The following is a 15,686-nucleotide window of genomic DNA, read 5'->3' on the forward strand; positions in this document are numbered from 1 at the left end:
TATCAGAGTATTAAAGAACTGTTCCTAGCATTTCTCTAACAATGTCAAAAGGTTGCAATTCTAAAGCTTGTCGTAAACGTGTTTCATCTAATAATCCATGTTTATTCAAATGAGCTAACCTAATCCTAGGAGAACAACCTCCACGGGAAATCTCCATTTTTGGACAACAAAAAGCCAACTCAAAGTAATTTGATATATTATTGGAAATTAATATTTACTCCAAATTTAACGTGAAACCCAGGATCTGAAAGATATAGATTAAGCTCACAAAGTGGGATGCAGTGAACATTTATATATTAAATTGGTTGGTGAGGGTAAACATTCGGTTTTAAATTCATTTTTTTTAGATTTTCAATTTAATAAAAATCAATTAAAATATAATTTTTATATTTTTTAATGTTTAAATTATTAATATCCATGCAGGCATAGTGACAATGATGCACAACATCGTTAAGAAGTTGCCAACTGAATGTGAAATTAGGAAGAAAAAAAGAATGAACCGGGGCTAGGAAATCATAAATGGAATAAAGTTGAAGGATCAAAATCGTACATTTTAAATTAGGAGGACCAAAATTGCACAATTGAGAAAGTTGAGGGCCAAAAGCACAATTAAGTCTAAAAATTATTTAAATATAAACTTAAATGTTATATTAATTTTGCTTACATACTACTGCAACTCGACAATACTCCAAAGTACTTCCTTCTACAAAAAAACAAAAAAAAAAAAACACACCAAAGTACCAAAAAACTCACTTTATGTAAGGACAAACTAAAAGGTCATAATTTATGTGTTATAGAGAGCCTAGAGGCCGATACTTTCTTTTTCATCACAACTCTGGTAACCCAATGGATTCAGCGATGCAGACCGGAACTGTTATCTACATTTTTACTGAAGGTGGAGGTGTTCTCCTTTGTATGAAAGCTTATAGCTTGCCCCAAAGCTTGTTATAGATTTCCCTAAAGTGTAGGGTCTCAGAGCAACAGTAAGTAATCAATTATTAAAAGTTGAAAGGAAAAAAATCAAAATTAAACTAATTCAAAGGGAGGAGAAAGAATACCAATACAAAAATGTGTTTAGCTATTCTTAAAATCTACCATCATTGTCATTGCCATCATTATGATAATGGCACTGATAGTCTTGACATCATTGCCACAGCCCCATAGTCTGCATCTGCCGCTTTAGGGCAGCAAGGGTCTTTGACAACATCGACATATGCCCTTGGATGGCAGACATTTCCTCCTTCTCCCGAGATATCTCCTCATGGGCTAGTTGAATATACTGCTGCACTTGCAATACCGCTTGCTCTAACTGTTGTATCCGCTGGCGCAGGTCATCCACGACAGACTGGGATATGCAATAAGCTTTTGTTCAATTATATCTATGAATGAATAGTTTAACCATAGCATAAAACCTATAATAATTAAACATACAATCCTATCCAATACACATGAACATATAGTCTAAGGAGCATACAACTGAACATGCATCACAAAACCATAAAAATTTGACCAACAATAGTAATATCTTCTAATATACATTAATAAAGAATTTAAGCAAAAAGAGTATACCTCGCAGGAAGAAGGCTGAAGGAATTGAGGAAAAATGGAAGACACGGGAAATGGAGGCAGATGGTCAAAGGTGCCGCCGAACCTAGATAAATACAAATTCCTAATTAGTATAAAGTAATGCAGTTGGCATCTATCCATTACTGTACCAAGCTTGAAAACTCTTCAGAACATGAAAGGATTGCTCAGACAGTAACATCCACAACTTTGCATAAGCTTAATTTCCTTATTTTGCAATGTATTTTAATATTATAACTTTAAGGTTCTGACCAATTACATTTTAAAAAAGGGGAAGTAAATGAAAATATCAAGACCATATGATAATTTGCATCAGAATCTTCAAAACAATCGAAAAGCCCAGCCTTCAATCAAACAAATACATAGGTTAAATTTTATGTGTCCCAATACCTAGATTCCTGAACCCTATCCCCTCAAATAAAATCAAACTTTTGACTTCACTCCTTCAATTACACCAAATTTTCTTGAACTGTTGGAGGGATGTCATGCAAAGATGATGGTGGAGGAAAGTGTCTAGGGACAATCGTGAAGGGTAATGTCGACGATGGCAAAGGTGAAGAGTAAATTTAAATTTCCAAACATTTATCCTAAAAATATTCAAAATTCATTTTCTATTCCCTTTAAATCTCCCCTGAATTGAGAAGAGCCACAACATTGAGAGGATGAATTTCAGCCCTCTCCATTCTCCTTTCCTACCCTCTAAATCACATCAAAGAAGCATCCACAAAAGGTTAGGAACAAAATCACGTCAACAAAATGTGAACTTGCAAGCAAAGAAGCATGCAGTACATGCAACTCCCAATGTGCAAACAAAAGACATTTAAAACTTCGGCTTCTTCGCAGATTTGCAGTACCCCACTTTTCCTTAACAGTCTTGTTTTTCAAGGACTAGTTATTGACTAAGAAAATCACATGATAAACTATAAACAATACTATATGTTAGTTTGGATAAGCCATTCAATAAGCACTTATAGAGAAGAAAACTTTTGAAATAATACTACAAGGAGTAATTTTTTTTTTTTTAAAGAAACGACCACAGAAATTGAAACAATATCGACATTTTTCTTATGTAGGTGGAGATCCTGTATTCACAAGTTTTAAATAATTTTGCAAATAAGTTATTATTTATTGTTACAAAGATCCTATGAGCTAGACACTAATTTGAAATGGTCTTACATGTGATTGTATTTTAGAGCACACACAAGCTTTTTCTTATGTTAAGAGCTAATACATTATCTGAGTTGCAAAGCTTCTATGAGCTATAAGCAAATTCAAACTGGTCGACACATTACACAGACATTTCCATGGAATATCAGTTAGACTTATGCACAAAAGAATCTAGATTATGTGTTTCTCCAAGACTCCAACATCTAATAACTAGTTCTGCATTCATGGTTTCTTCAACATCTAATAACTAGTTCTGCATTCATGGTTTCTTCAACATCTAAGAATTAGCTCTCTTCCTTTCATCTCACCAACCTTCATTGATCTCAAAATAAAAATTATTTTCAAACCACCAACAACTGCATTTTAATTGAGTATCAAATATCATTTCATTATACACTGATTCTAGCTTTGGCATTTCTTCAGTATATTAGTTCTAACTTTCTTGACACGAACCCTCATTCACCCAAATATAAAGATTTATTTCGAACCACTAATAAATTACTTTCATTTTATATCGCTAATTGCTATAGAACATCCACTTAAGTTTGTGTTCGAACAAGTGATTATTATCATAATAGACAATCAAAGTGGAGGTTACACTAGAAGTTCCTTGAGCAAGGAATGAACCTGCAAGAGTTATGAGGCAATGATAGCTATACTTCTTTATTCAGCTTTTGCTAAGGATTTTGCTACAAGTGATTGCTTGGACCACCATGAAATTAAATTGAGGCCAAAAAGGTACAAGCACCAGAAGCAGACCTGCGATAATCACCATCTGAGACCTAACCCTCATAACAAAATGCATACAAATATAGTAGGGATCTGAGATGAGGCTGGCTGCAAGGTTAAGCCATAGCGGGGGGAGGACAAGGCCGGCTTCAGAGAGGTGGGTTCTACTGTAGAGAGCAATAAGCAGGGTGAAGTTGAGGCTTTACAATGCCAAACTTGGGCTGTGCTTGCATTGGCTGAGTAGAAAGAGGAGGAGAAGACAAAGTAGGACAATAAACAGGGTAGTTGGGATCAATGGTACTCAAGGAAGTAGTAGATGAAGGCTGTGGAGTAGGTGCACGGACAGATTGAGAGGAAGTAGAGGATTTGATGCATGTTGCCAGGAAACCAAAGGACTGAGAGCAACACAGGAAAGATTGCACATCAAACACTAGAGTACAGGTTGTTGGAATGACACCAGGAGGCATACATTTGGGCGGGGAGAAATGACTTGATGGAGACTTTTTTGGTGGAACAGATGGGGACTTGGACTCACGAAAGAGTCAACATCTCTGTCAAGGACTTTATACCCTGTGACATAAGGAGTAGCCCAGAAATGTAGACAATGGACCAATATTATAGTTTATTGGAGTTATGAGTTCTTAACATAGGGAAACAAGCACAGCCAAAGACCTTAAGAAATGTATAATTTGTAGTTTTGCACAGCAGTGTTTGTAAGGGAGTTCGGGGTCGATGCTTCATGAGACAAAAGTAGTTTATTAATGAGATAAATGGAAGTATGACTTATATTCTATATTGTTTGAGAACTGACAGTTTCAGACCTTTTTTTGATGAAATAAATCCACTTGCAGTTTACTTAAAATATAAACTTACACATAACAAGTATAGCCCATAGAGAACTGCACAAGGGATGTCCCTAAAATCACAGAAATGTAATTCAAGAGGCTCAAAATAAGTTGAGGGAGATGGAAGTGAGGGTAGTTTGTGAGATTTTCCCATACAACATGAAACACAAAACTCCACGCTATTAATATTCGGTGCTGAAGTGTTTATGAAGATTGAGTGCATAAACCAAAACATTAGAATTGACATCATCAAGCCTACTGTGCTACAATGAAAGTAAGGTGGAAGAGTGTGTAAAACTGTAGATACAATGTTATTCACAGAAGCTGAGTTTATCAAAGAAACTCGCCACAGCTTGATTTGTAGGAGATGAAAATAATCGATGAGGCATGAAGCCTGGGTTTCACTAAGGCAATGGTAGATCCTCAAGTGGACCTACGTTCAGTACTAAGTGGCTGGGAAGAATATACCTCTGCGGTGGTGGTGGAGAATGTGACAGTGAAACATTAATCTCCATGAAGCAGCCTTTGCAAGATCTAGTTGCCATGGTGGCAGTGTATATATACATATATGAAGGGGGAGCCTTGGCGCAACGGTAAAGTTGATGTCACATGACTGAAACGTCCAGGTTCAAGTCCTGGAAACAGCCTCTTGTGTAAAAAACATGGTAATGCTGTTGACAGTACACCAAAATGGTGGGACCCCTTCCTGAACCCTATGTATGCGGGAGCTTTGGTGCACCGGGCTGCCCATGTGTACATAATCATAATTATACAAACACACACATAATGAAGGAATTTAGTGTTCAAAGATTACTGAATCTGATTTATTAGCCTTGAGAGAGCATTGAGCTCTTATTCATACGAGGTTCCAGCAGAATCTAACATTTCTAACCGAAACTAACAACTCTGCAGGATGTAACTAAACTAACCAACTTCCAGCGGCTACAACAGATATAGTGTAGCATAAACGGTGCATACGATTAATAGAGTGAGTATGGTAAACTATATCTCTATCAAGTTGTACTGGATACAATCATCTAGTATGCATGTGCAATTTATTTCTCTACCAAAGGGACTTACATTTCGACAGATTATTAGTTATAACCATAGACACATAGGGAAATAAAAACAGAGAAGGACGCAAAAACCAAACCAACCAGTTATAAGAATCTCTAATTAAAAATTTGAATGCACATTTCACCTTGAGCTATCTATGATGTCAACTTCTGCTGACGGTGAGTTTTGAATCAAAAAGTCCACTATTCCATCAGGTATGGGTGAAGATGGTTCCTGCCCTGCTTTAACTTCTTTCTGTAACTTGGCCGTTCTCAGTGTCATGGATAATCCATATGAAAGTGGTTTCAGCTGTACTCTAAGTGACTTCAAGTTACACAAAGAAGTGAGCTTATCCTTCAACAAATCAGGAATTAATGAAAGAACCTGAGCAATGAGAGTTAGTAAGTTAGAAACAAACAAAAAGTATACTTCAAAGCAAGTCTAAGTAAATCCTCAAAAATGTCAAGTTAAGGTACCTGAAGAGTACTCGCAGAGACCGTCAATGATTTGATATTAGCAAGTTCTAACAGCCAGCTAAGCAAAACCAAAGGAGGCTCAGTGTAGTTAGACAACATTTCTGCATCAATATTCACCTGTTTAACCGAGGAAAGATTGCTCCCACAAAGTTTCTGATAAGGGGTTCCGGTAAACGCAAACGTGCTAAGACTTGGAGCGGATAGTTCGATTTTGTAAACGTCAGAAGAATGATTACGCATAGTCAAATTGACAAGTGTCTCACTTAATATGCAAAGAATCTGCGCATCCTTCACCGTACAATTGTCAATGACCAAACTATTCAACTTGTTAAAACCCGAAAAGGGCTCAGTTCGGCCTTTATCACTAGCACAAAAGACGAAATTCCCTAGATGCAAACTGGTTAACGCTGGCAAATCCAATGATTTTGGAAACAACGTTCTCCCATAATTATGCCTCCCTTTGGGCGAAACAGAAAGCTTAAGAGACGTTAAAGTCCGACACGAAGAAACACAAGGCAGAATATGACAAATATCCCCTTTAACAGAAATTCCCAATCTTTGCACATTATGAGAAAAAGCATAATTCACAATTCTCTTAAGAAGGTGAGGCTCAATACTACCTACACGTTCAAAATCAAGCTCTTGCAGCGCAATTGTTCCATCACGATGTGACAAAATCTTAGACACGAATTTAGTAAAATTCTTGAAAGTTGAAAAATCAGATGAATGCAATACAAGAGTAGGAACACATTTCCAAACATTCTTCCATCTATTCGATAAAATGCAAGTTCTTACCGCTTCTTTCGCATTTAAAAACGATAATATATGAAGAATAACACAATCTGGTAAATCACTCAGATTATCTTCTTCATTTCCTTGCTTTAATTTCTTCGTTTTTCGCAGTTTCGAAGGAATCATTAAATCATCCTCTACCGCTGAATTTGACATTGTTATTCAGATAATTATCTACCTGTGTATAAAAAGAATCGTAGAATTGAATGATTATAACGGAAAAAGAAGCGATTGAGAAATTGTAAGGAAGCGATTGAGAAGAGAAAACCTAGATTATGAAAAAGAGAAATGAGAATTTGAATACCTTGGTGAGTGAGATGTGAGTTCTGATCTGATGAATTACAGATCGGAATGGAACGCTGGAGGGATAACGACGAGGCTGCATAGAAGGTGTTCTTTCTTTCTCTCTATGTTAAACAAAGAATCATCATCGTTGTTTATCATAATATGACTTTTTTTTTTGGAACTGCCAAATTGAGCGATCAAGGTTCGCCACCGTCATAGATCCTAGTCAGCAGCCAAGTCATCATACGATCATGATTAGATGGACTTTATTATATTTAAAAAAAGAAAAATCAAAATCTAAGGACTTCTGCCATACACTTGTAAATCAATAATACTCTTGCTTCAAAAATCTATAAATTAACTATTTTTTTTTTTTATAAAATAAATAATTATTGGTTGATATTTACATTTAAGAAAATATCAATTCATAACAAAAAATATCATTTCATTATTTATAAAAATCATACTAATCTTAATTAAAAAAAAAAAATCATACTAATCATTTTTACATTTATTGTAAAAAATAATCAAATTTATAATTAAATTTTATTTTGTCGACATTTTTTGTAAATAAGATTTAGTTATTATAATTATAGATGATTGTAAAATGATTTTTTTTTTCAAAAAATAACTCATTTAACTATTAATTTAAGGATTTGGTGTAACAATACACTCAAATTTTTGGGTGTACCATAAAATTCCCAAAATCAATTCAATAGTTAATTATTGTAATTTTTTTTATAATTATAAATTTTATAAAAAAAAATTGAAACATTAAATAAACTCACTAATTCCTTAAAGAAAATTAAAAATTAAAAATACTCACTAATATTAAAAAGGGGAACATCAAATAAAAGGTACAAATATCTTTTAAGTAATAATTATTGAAAATCTTTTTATACAAAAGATCAAAAGGAGTATTAAACAAAAATCTACTTTAAGGTCTCGTGTTCGATTATATTTGATGCCAATTAAAGTGGATTAATTTAGCTTCTTAAAAAAAATTAAAAATAAATTGTTCGATCTTCATCAAACAACTATCAATGTTGAGTGCATGGTGCAATGGTTGCATCTAATCTGAAATTGAGGATCAAATTTGTAAGGATAAGATAAACATAGCACTTCGAATTTAAGAAATTGCAAATTCCTTCCCAAAATAGGTGGTGTTGTTCCTTAAACTATGTGATTTTGAGGGATAATAAGTGAAGGTTTTGGGAGAGGCAAGTAATGGAAAAAAAAACAGAGAACCTTTCATATTTTTGTGAGAAATTGTTTTCGTGCAGAATCCATTTTGAGAAATTATCTTTGAAGAGAATCAAAATTTTTGAAAAAAACAAAATCATAAATAAATGTTTATTATTAATATATTTTTAACTTTAAAAGTATTGTAACAACATAAAATAGATTTAAAGAATTTATCTAAACTCTTAAGTTCTCTTTTCAATAAATTTTTTTAGTTCCCCCATTTTGAGAGAATTTTGTGTTGTGAAGTAAAGCAAACCCCTTGTTCAAGAATTGGGGGACTATACTTTCTTTCCATTTTCCTCTTCTACTTCCTTCTACTCACAAGTAACCAAAACGAGCTCATAACCCAAAAAATTATACAAAATGAATTTTATCCAAGCATTAAAAAAAAAAGAAAAAAAAAGGAAGAAACGGTGAGAAACAAAACAGTTTCAACAATTTTTAGTTTTGTAAACTTTTTCATTCGAACATAATAAAATAGAGCTTGGAAGAAGAGGAGTATTTCCTGGAAGAGAAGAAAAGAGGCAAAGATTGTTGTGTTTTATTTTTCTGCTTACAACAAGGCTGTCTTGATTATGTACAAATAATTTTTTTTAAGAGACTTCGTTCAATTGTATACCCTCTAGATTGAGAGTAATGAAAAACTAGAAGAAGAGATCTGACATATAAGACAGGCACTAAACGATTCCACATATCGAGGGACTCATTCAAATTAGATACAAACTCCCACATATTTCACTATTCAGTTCCAGAACAATGTTATTTTGATTCTACGTAAGCAATGACTATTGTACAGAAATATATCAAATGTAGCTTTTATGGAGAAGAATATGGAATTTGATATGATGATAAACTTCATGTCCATAGCAACAGAAAAAATGATCCTTCTTTTTTAATCTAATTAGCCAGACAGAGAATTCCCAAATTCAAGAAATTCTTATGGCAATTAACATGACTATCTCCTTTCTTTCTCTCTTGTTTTTGAGAAATATGCTATTTCTCTTCATTCAATGTTTGGTCCAACAAACATGCCTGAAGAAGAGAGAATGTATGCAAATGCACCATCACTTGCATCATAAGTAGAATACCCACTTCTAATAATATACATACCAGTTATATTCTATCATACAATTTCATAACAAAACTTTAAGAACAAGATATTCAATGAATGTGAAATAAAAGGTTTAATAACATAACTATAAAATCCAAAACAAAGCGGAAAAACAACATCAGAATTGTTCACCAAGTACCTTAAAGAATAATATGACCATACATACCATAAACAAATACTGTGTCTCATCACTATCGCCACATATACAAGTAAAATTTTATCCTTAAAGTCTATATAGCCATCCACATTTCCTATCTTTAGACATAGCGATAAACATTTCCCTCCAATCAGGATCCTTAAATTTTTCCAAGGCTTTCCCATAGATGTCATCTGAAATGTCTTCAATCTCTTCAAGAGCAACCACACACTTAGTAAGAGAGCAATCTTTTGTTACATGTGAAGAACTAGCCTCCACAATCTTACCCCGTTCTACAAGTGCTTCTCCTATTTGATGTGTTGTAGACTCTTTCCTGAATATATGCTCTTTTACTTCAATCTTTTGCTTCTCATTGCATGTGATGCGCCCCACTTCTTGAATATCATTGTTTGAACTATCATCATCAACACATACAATATTTGCACTCCTGGTGTTAAAGTATTGATTATTGAGCTCATTTTCTTTATCGGTATTTGGTTGGTCTTGGGTAAATGAATGATGAAGTACTTCAGTTTCATTATTTTTGTTGAATATGATTTCCAACAACTTATAATGGTCGCACCCTTTATTTTGAAACTGAGATGCTTTATCATGTGTCTAAAATAATATAAGCATATCGTCAATAATACATTAACATTATTGGCAAATAAAATTAATATAAATCTACTCACAAAACCAATAAAAATCAAACAAACCATACCTTAAGATAATTTTGCCAGACCTCTTCACTTGCAGTAACAATGTTGGTTTCTGCATTCCACCCAAATTCTGTGTTTTGCAAAAGTGAATAGAACTCGTGAAACATGGATCTTAGACTATGCATTTTAGCCTTTAGTTGTTCCTCACTATAGGAGCAATTAGTTGTGGAATTCAACTTAGCAGTCATCGAGGTCCAGGTTCCAGTATGAAACACACCATTTTGCATATTTTCTTTTGTAACTTCATCAACCATAATTTCGATGAAAGCTTTAGTTACCAACTCAGGCCAAAGTGTTGAATCACAGTTGTCAACATTAGTTGTCATCTATCATAAAAACAATCAACAAACGTAATGAGACACAACCCGGAGGCAGCCATGATAATAGAGCAAATCATATCCTATATCAATTTAGTTCTTTTTATCATTAAGAAATTAATGATGTAATGTTTATTATACAGTATCAACGAGGAAATCATTTCCTATATCAATTTAGTTCACTTAAAAAGTGCTATTAATCAAACATTATGAATAACAATGTAATGTATATTATAACAATTAACAATAGATGGATGCCTCTGCCTCTGCCTCTGCATTCCTATATAATAACTTCTTCATGTGTCCTTCAATTGCTATTTACTCATGTAGAAATTGAAGGACACATGAAGAAGTTATTATAGATGGATGCCTCTGCCATCATTATTTAACAATTTCTACATGAGTAAATAGCAGACAAGGATTTTCTACAATAATCTAATATGCTATCTCATTCTCAAGTAACACAAATGGAAATCTGCACACGAAAACAACAAATGGCACCCAAAGTTTTAGTAACAGAAACTCAGAGGATCCATCAAAATGCAAGTGAGTAATGAATGTTACCTTTTCAGTGCAACAAAGATGAAGATTAAGTGGTGCGGCAGAAGAGGAGGCAGGCGCGTCAAATTGCAAACGGTACCTGGTGTTCTTCACACCCTGTATGGATTCTTCAACCTGATTAGTAACAACCAATCACAAACTCTTGATGATGCAATGTTTATTATAAAAAAACAAATAACAATTGACTCCTATCAATATTAGCACAATGTTCCAGTACAAGCATACAATCATTTCATTCCTCAGCAATATGTGATATTCAATAAATACAATGTTTCTATACTGTTGCTTAAGCAATTATTGTTTCAATGTCATGTATCTTAAACTTCAATTACTTTGATTCTTAACTTCCGGTACTTTAATTCTTAACTCCCAGCTAAGAAATAACAATGGAAAGCAACAAGAAAGAAGAGGCAGAATGCAGTTGAAGGACACATGAAGAATTTATTATAGATGCCTCTGTCATCATTCTTTAACAATTTCTACTTGAGTAAAATGCAGACAAGGGTTTCTACCATAATCCAATATACTATCTCATTCTCAAATAACACAAATGGAAATCTTCACATGAAAACAACAGATTGCACCCAAATTTTTAGGAACAGAAACTCGAAGAGGATCCATCAACGCATGTGAAGAATGAATATTACCGTTACAGCACAACAGAGATGAAGATTTAGAGGTGCAGCAGAAGCAGGAGCAGTAGAAACAGGTGCGGAAGAGGAAGTGGCAGGTGTGGCAAATTGCGAATGGCAGCTGGTGTTCTTCACGCCCTTTACGGATTCTTCAACCTGATTTGAAACAACGGATGACAAACTCTTAAAGATGTAATGTTTATTGTATCAACTACAATTAGCGATTGATTCCTATGAATATCAGCACAGTGTTCCAGTACAAGCATACAATCACCTCATTACTCAGCAATATTTGATATTTAACAATAAATACAATGTTTCTAGATTGTTGCTTAACCAATTGTCGTTTCAATGTCATGTATCTTAACTTCCATTCCTTTGATTCTTAACTTTCAATCCTTTAATTCTTTGCTCCTAGTTAAGACATTACAATAGAAAGCAAGTGGAGAAAAGGGCAAGCATGCAGTTGAAGGACACAGGAAGAATTTATTATAGATGACTTTGTCATCATTATTTAACCATTTCTACTTGAGTAAATTGCAGACAAGGGCTTCTACAATAATCTAATATGCCATCTCATTCTCAAATACACAAATGGAAATCTCCACATAAAGCAACAAATGGCACCCAAATTTTTAGTGACAGAAAGTCAAAGAGGATTCATCAAAATGCATGTGAGGAATGAACGTTACCTTTTCAGAGAAACAAGGATGAAGATTGGGAGGTGCGGAAGAAGAAGGCGCGGTGGCAGGAGCTGGAGCAGACTCAGCAGAAGCAGGTGCGACAGAGGAAGGGGCAGACGCAGAAAATTGTGAATGGTAGCTGGTCATCTTCGCTCCCTTTATGGATTCTTCAACCTGTTTAGTAACAACCAATCACAAACTCTTCTTATGGTTGTTAAATTTGAATTTATCAAAGCTCAGATTCTCAAAAAAAAATTACCACACTCGGTTACCTTATGGTTTTTAAATAACTACCTGCTTGATATTAAAATTTCTCATGTACGTTGTGTTGATGTTAACTGTCGTTGAAGGCGAGTTTTGTCGCAGGAAGTCAACTATTCCATCAGGTATGGGAGGTGGTTGCAAACCAGCATTAAATGCCTTGTTTAACTTAGCAGCTTCTTCAGGTGACTTGGTAGCTGCCTTGTTTAACATGTTCTCTTCCATCAAATCAATAAATAATCGATAATAAACTGGTACCAGTTGTACTTCCAATGACTTCAAGTTACACAAAGAAGTGAACTTAACCTCCAATAAATCAGGAACAAAGGAGAGAATCTAAGCAAAGAAGAATAGAGATGAATTAGTATCATACTTATGCAAGTCAACTGAATTTTAATAAAAAAAAAAATATCTTAAGAAGAAAGTAAAAACAAAGGTTTAAAACATGACAAGGAACCTGAAGAGTAGTTGAAGTGACTGCCAATGATTCTACATTGGCAAGGTCTTGCAGCCAGCTTAATAGAACCAAAGAATAATCCTCCAAAGCCAAAGCATAATCCTCCGGAGCCAAAGAAACAAATGGATTGATATTTATTTTTTTAACAGAAAAAAGACTGCTCCCACATATTTTCTGAACAAGCATACCGGAAAAAGTAAAGGTACAAAGACTAGGAACAGATAACTCGATTTTGGCAATTCTTGAAGAACAATAATGCATCGCAAAATTGACAAGTGTCTCACTTGATATGCTGAGAATTTGAGCATCTTTTACCTTACAACCAGAAATAACCAAACTATTCAACTTGGGAAAGGCGGAAAAGGGCTCAGCACAACCGTTTTCACCACCGCAAAAGGAAAAATGTGATAGATCTAAGTTGGTCAATAAAGGCAAATTCAAAGATTTTGGAAATAATGTTTCTGTTTGATTACCACTACGTCTATGGTCAACTATAAGCTTAAGAGATGTAAGAGTACGACATTTAGAAACGCAGCTCAGAATGGGACAACCGTCAGCAGTGACATGGATTCCTAATTGTTGGATGTGGGTGTTATGGGAACAAATATATTTTAAAATCATTTTGAGGAGGTAAGTCTCAATCTTGCCATGGCGCTCAAGATCGAGAGAGTGCAGTGCAGTCGATCTATCACGATTAGCCAAAATCTGAGATACAAATACGGAAAAAAGCTTCTTAGTGGAAAAGTCTGAGGAATGCAACATAAGAGTTGGAATGCGTTTCCAAAGATGTTTCCATCTTGTAGACAAAATGGAAGTTTGCACAACAAACTTTGATTTCAAAAACGACAAAATGTGAAGGATAACACAATCAGGTAAGTCAGTCAGCCTGTCTTGATTCTCTTCATTATCACGCCTTACTCTCTTATCGGGTGGAATCATTACTTCATCCACTGATTTCGACATTATTCAAGTAAGTCCGTAAGAATCTGAGCAAGCCTACAAAAAAAAACAATATGGAATTATATTCTGCAATATCCAAGCAAAGTAATGTTTCGATTGAAACGGGAAGCTATTTGGGGGAAAAACCCTAGTGATTTGGGTAAAAATTGATTTATGATTTGGGAAAATGTTCAGTATACATTAATTAAGTTTCATGCAGGATAATGATTTATGGGGAAAAACAGAGAATGAAATATACCTTGCGATTGAGTTGTGATTATTTGAAAATTGGAGTCAAAATCTGTCTGCACGGAAGGTTGATTGGAAAACTGCCGACTAGCGAATTGGAACGATGCATGCGAAATTTGTGGGATATGAAGGAAAGGTATTTGTGCTTTTGATCTCGTAGTATGAAGAAATGGTCGATTCTAGGGTGAGGGTTCAATTAAGTTCCTCACCGGTGGACCACGAAGAAAATACCATTCGATTGAATCAATGGTTGAGATTTATTGAAAATAAAATTGAGAACATCTAGACATTTTAACATACATTCTTGTCCCTATTATATTTCTTCATCCTTCAACTCCCCTGAAATCTGTAAATCTAGAATACGCGCAGAAAACATCTACATCCATTTGAAAATGAAAAACCAGATATGGGAAAGTGACATGAACCAATTTCTTGGTGTTGATAACTATTGTGTCAAAAGAGAAACCCCTAAAATTTGAAACTTTAATACTACATGTTCATGGTGAAAAACACAACAAGAATAATGTTCGGTTATGGCCTTTTAACACACAAACAAATCAATTGAAACTTTAGTTCAAATGAAGGTGATAAAAAATGGGCATCGAACTTGTACAAAAAAAAAAGCCTTTGAACTTTAAAATTGTTTGGAGGAACAGTGCAAAATCATTCTGCTTTTTTGTTCTTAGCAAACATATATAAGCAAAGAGAACTAATTAAAGTTGAAAGTTTACAATTCTTTAATTTTCCAGCAAAATCATTTACGCAATTGAAAAGGAGGTAGATGAGGAAGACATAAGGGCATGGTTGTGGTGAACATGTGTTGATGGTGGTCTCATATTTTATTTTAATAAATCTAGACCATTAATTAGATCGAATAGTATTTTTGTCATGGTTCACCGATGAAAGACTTAATTGATCCCTCACCCTAGAATCCACCTGAACAAATTAGGTTTTTTCCTTATCATTTAAAAAGATAACGGATGAGAGTGAATTCAACTATTAAAAAAAATGTAACAAAACACAATTTTTTTTTGTTACCATAGAAAATATATCGTTCAACAAACACGACAAGAGTATATGTTTCAATATTTTTTGAGTAAATTACACTTCCCTCCCCTCAAAGATGCTTGAATTACACTCTCCTACCCTCTTATATTAAAATATACACTCCACTCCCTTGAAAAGTAAATTTGATACTCCCCTTCCTTGTGAGATGCTTGAATTTCAACCTCCTCCCTTAATAATTAAATATACACTACACTTTAATCTATTTTAACATAAATAAATATTTTTATAATATATACTAATTTTGAATCACAATTTAAAAAATAAAAATTCATTTTTTTATAATTTAAATGTCAATTATAATTAAATTTATAACTTGGAGTATAAAATTCACATTTAAATAAGCATTACTTAATTGACTTTAGTTATTTTTCACA

The 15,686-nt window shown here is 34.0% G+C and overlaps 2 protein-coding genes across 3 annotated transcripts; both read right to left on the minus strand.

The window, feature by feature from the left end:
- Nucleotides 1–590: 590 nt before the first annotated feature.
- LOC11441418 (F-box/LRR-repeat protein At4g14103) lies at nucleotides 591–7,115 on the minus strand. The gene is made up of 5 exons (XM_013601702.3): nucleotides 6,954–7,115; nucleotides 5,858–6,827; nucleotides 5,527–5,765; nucleotides 1,570–1,651; nucleotides 591–1,345 (listed from the first exon to the last, which is right to left on the minus strand). Exons 2-5 carry the CDS (start codon nucleotides 6,803–6,805, stop codon nucleotides 1,145–1,147), a joined length of 1,470 nt encoding a protein of 489 aa, XP_013457156.2. The 5' UTR covers nucleotides 6,806–6,827; nucleotides 6,954–7,115; the 3' UTR covers nucleotides 591–1,144.
- Nucleotides 7,116–9,324: 2,209 nt separating this feature from the next.
- Nucleotides 9,325–14,622, minus strand: LOC120580036 (uncharacterized). Of its 2 annotated transcripts, none has more exons than XM_039832950.1 (8): nucleotides 14,255–14,622; nucleotides 13,057–14,052; nucleotides 12,633–12,935; nucleotides 12,348–12,512; nucleotides 11,671–11,811; nucleotides 11,027–11,119; nucleotides 10,148–10,471; nucleotides 9,325–10,044 (listed from the first exon to the last, which is right to left on the minus strand). In XM_039832950.1, exons 2-8 carry the CDS (start codon nucleotides 14,017–14,019, stop codon nucleotides 9,514–9,516), a joined length of 2,520 nt encoding a protein of 839 aa, XP_039688884.1. In that variant the 5' UTR covers nucleotides 14,020–14,052; nucleotides 14,255–14,622; the 3' UTR covers nucleotides 9,325–9,513. The 2 variants fall into 2 exon arrangements, with proteins under 2 accessions (XP_039688884.1, XP_039688883.1); XM_039832949.1 differs by having other exon boundaries at nucleotides 11,027–11,137.
- Between the last annotated feature and the right edge of the window lie 1,064 nt (nucleotides 14,623–15,686).

The sequence above is a fragment of the Medicago truncatula genome, chromosome 4 (genome assembly GCF_003473485.1).
Source record: "Medicago truncatula cultivar Jemalong A17 chromosome 4, MtrunA17r5.0-ANR, whole genome shotgun sequence".
NCBI lineage: Eukaryota > Viridiplantae > Streptophyta > Magnoliopsida > Fabales > Fabaceae > Medicago > Medicago truncatula.

Bases quoted from the DNA above. Each gene is read 5' to 3' on its own strand.
- LOC11441418 (XM_013601702.3), bottom strand. From the start codon at position 6,805: ATGTCAAATTCAGCGGTAGAGGATGATTTAATGATTCCTTCGAAACTG. The intron at 5,766-5,857 runs GTACCTTAACTT...CTCATTGCTCAG, and splicing joins TCTCTGCGAGTACTCTTCAG to GTTCTTTCATTAATTCCTGA. The intron at 1,346-1,569 runs GTATACTCTTTT...TGCATATCCCAG, and splicing joins TTCAGCCTTCTTCCTGCGAG to TCTGTCGTGGATGACCTGCG.
- LOC120580036 (XM_039832949.1), bottom strand. From the start codon at position 14,019: ATGTCGAAATCAGTGGATGAAGTAATGATTCCACCCGATAAGAGAGTA. The intron at 12,936-13,056 runs GTTCCTTGTCAT...TTCTTTGCTTAG, and splicing joins TCACTTCAACTACTCTTCAG to ATTCTCTCCTTTGTTCCTGA. The intron at 11,812-12,347 runs GTAACGTTCATT...GTTTCAAATCAG, and splicing joins ATCCTTGTTTCTCTGAAAAG to GTTGAAGAATCCGTAAAGGG.